Raw genomic sequence first — 8,131 nt, forward strand, 5'->3', positions numbered from 1 at the left:
AGTTATTATTATTTTTTTTTTATGAAAACTCTTTTTATATCGATTAATATATATTGAGAGAGAGTTAAAAAAATTTGGTGGTAGAGTTTGAGTTGTGTAAAGTAATAAATTTTTAGGTAATTTGAATTTTATTAGGTAATTTGAAAGTGGTGAAAATAAATTTTTATGTAATAACAAATTTTTATGTAATTTGAATTTTATTATGTAATTTATAATTTGAATTTATTAGGTAATTTGAAAGTGGTGATTTTAGAAAGAAATAGACAAATAGGTAATTTTTAATTAATAAATATATATTTTTTATTTTGTGTTAGATTTAAATAATTTTTTAGGAATTTTTTTTTATATTATAAAAACTCTTTTTATATCAATTAATAAATATCTCTTTTATAAAAACTTTTTTTATTTCAATTAATAAATATTTTTTATATATTAATAAATAAATAATTTAAATAAATTTTTAGGTAATTTTTTTTTATTTATAAAAACTCTTTTTATATCAATTAATACATATATAGAGAGTTAAAAACAATTGGTGATAGAGTTTGAGGTGTGTAAAGTAATAAATTTATTGGTAAATTGAATTTTATTAGGTAATTTGTAATTTGAAAGTGGTGAAAATAAATTTTTAGGTAATAATCAATTTTAATAGGTAATTTGTAGTTTATTAGGTAATTTGAAAGTGGTGATTTTAGAAACAAATAGAAAATTAGGTAATTTTTAATTAATAATTTTTTTTTTATTTTATAAAAACTTTTTTTTCTATCAATTAACAAATATCACTTTTTATAAAAACTCTTTTTATATCAATTAATAAAAAAATTTATATTAATAAATACATACTTTAAATAAAGTTTTAGGTATTTTTTATTTTTATTTTTATAAAACTCTTTTTATATCAATTAATAAATATTTTTTGTATTAAAAATAAACATTTTAAATAAATTTTTAGGTAATTTTTTTTATATAAAAACTTTGTTGATATCAGATAAAATATATATATATTAATATATATATATATATATATATATATATATATGGAGTTAAAAACAATTGGTGGTCGAGTTTGAGTTGTGTAAAGTAATAAATTTATAGGTAATTTGAATTTTATTAGGTAATTTGAAAGTGGTGAAAATAAATTTTTAGGTAATAATAAATTTATAGGTAATTTGAATTTTATTAAATAATTTGTATTTTGTATTTTATTAGGTCATATGAAAGTGGTGGTTTTTGTAACAAATAGACAAATATGTAATTTTTAATTAATAAATATTTTTTTATAAATTTTTTGCTAGTTTAAAATAAATTTTTAGGAATTTTTTTTTTTTTTAATCTCTTTTTATTTCAATTAATAAATATCACTTTTTATAAAAACTCTTTTTATATTAATTAATAATTTTTTTTATATTAATAAATAAATACTTTAAATAAATTTTTAGGTAATTTTAATTTTTTTTTTATATAAAAACTCTTTTTATATCAATTAAATATAGATAGAGTTAAAAACAATTGGTGGTAGAGTTTAAGTTGTGTAAAGTAATAAAATTTTAGGTAATTTGAATTTTATTAGGTAATTTGAAAGTGGTGAAATTAAATTTTTAGGTAATAATAAAATATTAGGTAATTTGTTATTTGAATTTTATTAGGTAATTTGAAAGTGGTGATTTTCGAAACAAATAGAAAAATAGTAAATTTTTAATTAATAAATATTTTTATATATATTGTGCTAGAGTTTTATAGAAACTCTTTTAATAGTATTAAAGATTTTTTTAGAAACAAATAGATAGTACCATCTTTTACATTTTATAAAAGCATATCTAACATAATTCTTTTTCTATACATATGTTTAAATTTGTTAGTCACACTTGAATGGCATCCAAAATAAAAATTAAAAAATATATGAAAATAAAAATTATATAAGTTACAAAACATTTATCACATGCGATCCTTTTCCTTATATATATATATATATATATATATATATATATATTAAGAACCCCAACCTACCTTCCCCAAACAAAACCTATCGCTTGCAACTACATATATATATATATATTAAGAACCCCAACCTACCTTCCCCAAACAAAACCTATCGCTTGCAACTACATTTTTGTGATATATATATATATATATATATATATATATATATATAATTAATCAACCAGCTTGGTCCCTATACTTTTTGCACAAATTGTTTTTTCTTGGATGGTGGGAAAACCCCTAACAATATAAGTTTTTTTACACAATGACCCTCTAAAAGGGTGTTTGGGAATTGTCTAAAATAATTTGATTTTTTATATATTATATAAAACTATGCGGTAAAAATAATTGTATATACTAGGAAAAATGCCCTTCAACCCCTTAAATGGTATAATTTTTACTTTTTGAAATGAACTTATAACCCCCCTTAAATGGTATAATTTTTATTTTTTGAAAAATAAAATAAAATAAAAAATTAAAGTCTATCAAGGCTTATGATGACTTTCAAAAATACCTGGATTGTTATCCGGATCTTGATGGTACGTCCAAGAAGAGAATAATATTGATGGACAAATATACCTTTGGAGCTAATTGATGTGATATTATAGAGTACATGCAAATTATGTAATGAACTAAATACAATTATATATGCACAAATTAATATAATTTTATAAGCTACTTTTTAGTGTGTGGGTTGGGCTTTCCTCCTTTTGTTGCTTGGTCTAGACAGTGGGTCCCTAGTTTATATGGGCTTGTTTGGCCTAAAGCCCTTTTCTGTACAAAATTTTCATTTATATAATTTGCTTTAGCTCTCTATTATTATTTAAATTTATATAATTTTACAATAACACTTGAATATATTATATAATTATATATCTACTACGAAATAGCCATATCTCACTCTCACCTACTTCTTTATCTCCATTGCTGCTGGTGTTATCCATTTCGCATCCATCGTTAGGGTAGGAAGATTACCCACACACTTTTTGAAACTATATTTATATGAGCTCTCAATTTCTGTTTCGTTTGATCTGTACATATATATATATATATATAAATCTGCAAACATTTGAAGTCGTAACTCTATGTCAAGTTAATATATAAAATGTTTTCATATTATTTCCAAAATTACAAGATATGATTAATTTAGATGTGTTCGTGTTATATTACACTTGTTTACGTTTAGGATATTAAGGAAGTGTAGACAAGTATTTGAAGAGTATTAACTTATCAATGTCTAAACAGACACATCACAAATATGACTTATTCGAGACGTGTCTGCCCTTGTTGGGCTATAGTACTATTATGATTTTAACCATAGCAAATAACACACCTTTTTTTTTTATGCCAAATTAAAATAAAAAATGATAAAAATTTAAAAGTTAGATTTATTTTATTTATCTTTTATTGATAAGAAGTACATACATAGCTCTAATTTAAGGAAATACCATTAGATTACTCAGACACTCACTTTACTTCTTTGATATATTTGACGTTTAACAGATAAGTGGAATAAACTTAGATTAATTTTTTCTTTTTTGGTTGATTAATTTGGTCCATAACCTGGCTAAAAATTTAGTCCAGTCATATCTCCTCCTCCTTTTAAGGATATTGGTTGGTCAAATCCTAATAAGATAAATGTTTGAGCTTGACTTACCTAACAAACCAATAAATTGTTTGAGCTTGACTTACCTAACAAAATTATAATTTTTTTTTTTTTTATTGGCTCTGAAACTTACACACCCACTTTATCCCTTTAGGGATTGGAATCCTCACACCATCCACTTTAAAAGAGGTAGATAAAATATAACTGAACGAGGTACTTAGTAAAGAAAAAAACAACAAAAGTTCACTAGAAATTATACATGTCAAAATAAATTGGTTTTTATTTACTCTTATATTTTAAACATGTTTCCTTTATCAATTCAAATTAGTGCGAAATGGATTATAAAGGGTTTTCTTGAAATTATACATGCCAAACTAAATATCCTTTTTGTTTACGTTTCCTTTATTTATTTATTTTTTTATAATATGTTAGGAAGCAGGGTGTTATCAACATGTTAAAGGTCGATTAATTTATCTCTAACACTTTGATTTACGAAATCAATTTCAATTGCTTAGTATTATTTACATATATATGAGTTATAAGTTATAACTGAGAGAACTATTTATTATACAGTAACTTGAATTTTTTATTTTTAATCATACTAATTATATTTATTTAATGTGCTTTGTACTTAACAGGCATGAGGCGAAGTTTATCAAAATTATTGTTCAAGAAACTTTAAGAGAACTGGGGAGGCATGTACCATTTAATGTTGCCAAATACCAAGTGGGAATACCAAGTGAAAATTGTGGGAATTTGTGGAACTGGTGGGATAGGAAAGACGACGGTTGCGAAAGCTGTTTTCAATAAGATCTTTGATCAATTTGAAAGTCGTTGCTTTCTCAATGTAAAAGAAGTTTCAGACCGACAAGGTATAATTTATCTCCAACAACAACTCCTGAATAACCTCCTGATGGAAGATGATCTAAAGATATGTCATGTTGACTACGGGATCAATATGATAAAGGAAAGACTCTGTCATAAGAAGGTTCTTGTAGTTCTCGATGATGTGGATAGTTTGAAGGAATTAGAAAATTTAGTTGGAGCAAGTGACTGGTATGGTTTGGAAAGTAAGATCATCATAACAACTAGAAATGAACGTTTGTTGGTAGAGAACAAAGTTGATCATGCAATATATAGGGTTGATCTATTGAATGAGGATGAATCTTTTCAACTTTTTAGTTGCCATGCCTTCACAAAGAATAATTCTGAAGACAATTATTTGAAAATCTCATGGAGAGTGATACATTATGCCCAAGGCCTTCCATTAGCTCTTGAAGTTTTGGGTACTTTATTATATAAAAAAAACATAGAAGAGTGGGAAATTAATTTGGATAAGTTAGAAAGAATCCCAAACAGAAAAATTCAAGACGTTCTTCGACTGAGTTTTGATGGCCTTGATGACATGGATCAAAAGAATATATTTCTCGATATTGCATGTTTTTTCAATGGATGGTTTGAAGAATATGTTATGGATCTACTGGAGAGTTGTGGCTTTTACCCTCGCATTGAAATACCTGTTCTTATTGAACGGTCACTTCTAACTATCACGGATGATAGAATATTGAGTATGCATAATGTGGTACAAGAAATGGGTAGAGCAATTGTTCATGAAGAATCACCTGATCCTGGTAAACGCAGTAGGTTGTGGTCTTTTAAAGACATCAATAAAGTATGTTCTAACTACATATAAGTTTCTTTACACCTGCAAGTAGTTTGCAAAAGATAGACTTTGCTTTATCTTCTTTCATATAAGAACCTGTAAACTTGTATACTTCGACTTTTAATTAGGTTTTAATGTAATTTGGTAACTTACATCTTGTTCTTTGTAATCAGGCGACGGAAGCGATTAGAGGCATTATGCTAAACATGCCTCGTGGCCATCTATCAGAGGAGTTACTCGTAAATGCTGACGTCTTTGCAAAGATGAAGAAACTAAGACTGTTAAAACTTAGTGGGCCCGTACGGCTTTGTGGACAGCTTACATATCTATCAAATGAATTACGTTATCTTGTTTGGAATGATTATCCACTAGGTTTTTTGCCATCCAATTTCCATCCACAAAATCTTGTTCAACTTCAGCTTCCAAGAAGCCCTATCAAACAAATTTCAACTGCAATCAGCGTAAGATCATCACAGTTTTTCTACTTACTTACATATACACATGATTAGTACCGTTGAGTTTATTGGAACTAATTTATTTGTTTCATTCGCTTATTCTCTTTTGCAGTCTTCAAATAAGTTAAAATTGCTTTGTCTCCGTGACTGCCCATATTTGAAAGAAACTCCTGATTTGTCCAGTCTCCCATGTCTCAAGGACTTAGATGTTACAGAATGTGTAAATTTAGTTAAGGATCACCTTTCCAGCGGAGTTCACAGCAAGCTTGTTTGTGTGCAACTCAACGAATGTATAAAACTGGAGAATTTTCCAAGAAGCATTGAGTTGAAAAATCTGGAATATTTCAGTTTGTCAGGATGCGTAAAACTGGAGAATTTTCCAGAGATTCAAGGGGATATGGTTCGTTTGAAGTATCTTAGGTTGTCGAATACTGGAATATACGGTTTACCATCATCAATTGAGCATCTTAATGGGATAGAGAGATTAGATCTAACGAGGTGCCAAAAGCTTAAAAATGTTCCAGACAACATTTTTTTGTAGAATGAAGCGTTTAGAACACCTTTTTATGGAAAGAGTTCCTATGACACAGTTACCATCATCCATTGTACACTTGAGTAATCTTAAAACACTTACACTCTCTCATTTTCAAAAACAATCTACCAAGATGCCATTTTCATTTTTGGGAAAGAGAAAAAGAGGTAATTCAACTTATTTGCATCTGGAAATGCTCTCCGGTTTATGCAATGTAAATGCTTTACAACTCAGTAACTGCAATTTATCAGAAGAATCTTTTCCGAATGATATTAGCAGCCTATCCTTGTTGACATACTTAAATGTGAGTGAAAACAATTTCGTTCACATACCAGCAAGTGTCATTCAACTCAGGAATCTTGGCGAGATTGATTTGACACATTGCAGAAGCCTCCGAATGTTGACGTCACTGCCGCCATCCATATATGTCAAAGGAATCTTCTTAGGTGCTCTCTGTGCTGATGTTTCGGAATTTGCTGATATCTCAAGATCAGTGGCTATTGATCTCAAAATCAATGGTTATTCCTTATGGTATCAGGATTTATTCTTTCAGTATTTGTCAAACCAAGCAGCAATTTGTACACGCATAGCTGAATATTACGATGTGGATGAAAGGGCCTATCGACCAATTATGAATTTGATGAAGAAGAAACCAAAGCTCAGCGCAGGCCCTCCCAATATTTGTGATGATGCCTGCTACATTGAGGCTACAATTCGCTTTCGAAATATGAATGTCAAGAAATGGGGTATCCATATAGCAATGGAGTCAGTGCAAGGTTAGTAGACCCAGCGATATTCAGCAATTATTATGTAAATTAATTTCATCTCTCTCTTCAAAATTAATTTTTCAAAACTCAATCCTTAGAATCACACCAACAACCAACATCTTGGGCTATCAGGATTTTCCGCAAGTCCATTATTTATAAAATAAAGAGATTTAGAACAGGATCCCACTTTTCACTAGGGTTAATGTGTTGGTCTTCTTTATGTTTTTCAATTGACTTCGATTCCATCCAATATGGGTTCCTGTCGAATGGGAAGTGGAGGTGAAAAAAAAATTGAATTAGATAGTCTGTCTGACTCCAGTCTCCCAGCATGGAAAATTTGGCTCAGAATCCAAAGTAAGAAATTCGTCTCTTTTCATTTCATCTTATGTTATTTCATGTTTTGGGTTTTTGATTTCTTTGATTTTAAACTTCCTGGAGAATGTTATAATATTATCAGGACTTAAAATTAAGTATTTTTGTCTACTCTGTAACTTTCTGGGAAATTAGATGATTTCTAGGTTTTGGGGGACTTTTCTGGCATTTAGGAATACCCAGAATTTTGATTTCTTATATTGGCACCATTAGATTGATAATTTAGGCACATATCCTATGGACATTCAAGAAATTTGTGTACTTTTATTTCTTATTGCAATACGGGCATTACATTATTTTTTTTATGTTTTGTTATATTGGGATTATGTTATATATAGTAGCATTGATTCATATTTGGTCATTGGATATTTCCTTTCAATTAGTTTTGTTATATCTTCTCATTCTGCATTGTAGGAGATCATAGCATTGAGCATCTAATAATTTGCATGGTCTGGTGTTTAACGAATTTCCAATTTTTTTTTCCCTACAAAAGCTAATTAAATGGCAAATTTTGGAAGTCTTTGTAATTCAATTAGTTTTGTTATCTGTCAAAACCAATTTGTTATGTCTTTTATAAAATTTTATGCACTAATTAGCAAACATGTCTCTTCATTGATTCCTGAAACAGAATCATCCCAAAACTAAGAAAAATTCAAATGAAAGAGGTTGAAAGGAAGAAACAAGTCAAGGCCAAGGTACTCAATGAGATTACCTATTTCTTATTTCTTGTAATGTGTTAATTCAATTAGTTTTGTT

The 8,131-nt window shown here is 27.9% G+C and overlaps 1 protein-coding gene across 1 annotated transcript; it reads left to right on the forward strand.

The window, feature by feature from the left end:
- Positions 1-4,283: 4,283 nt before the first annotated feature.
- Positions 4,284-7,050, forward strand: LOC132314069 (disease resistance protein Roq1-like). The gene is made up of 3 exons (XM_059812984.1): positions 4,284-5,258; positions 5,423-5,710; positions 5,817-7,050. The coding sequence occupies exons 1-3, from the start codon at positions 4,284-4,286 to the stop codon at positions 6,243-6,245; spliced, it is 1,692 nt and encodes a 563-aa protein (XP_059668967.1). The 3' UTR covers positions 6,246-7,050.
- Positions 7,051-8,131: the final 1,081 nt, after the last annotated feature.

Source organism: Cornus florida, unplaced genomic scaffold (genome assembly GCF_030987335.1).
Source record: "Cornus florida cultivar Cherokee Brave unplaced genomic scaffold, ASM3098733v1 CherokeeBrave_3.0.0_Hap2_Chr06, whole genome shotgun sequence".
Lineage (NCBI taxonomy): Eukaryota > Viridiplantae > Streptophyta > Magnoliopsida > Cornales > Cornaceae > Cornus > Cornus florida.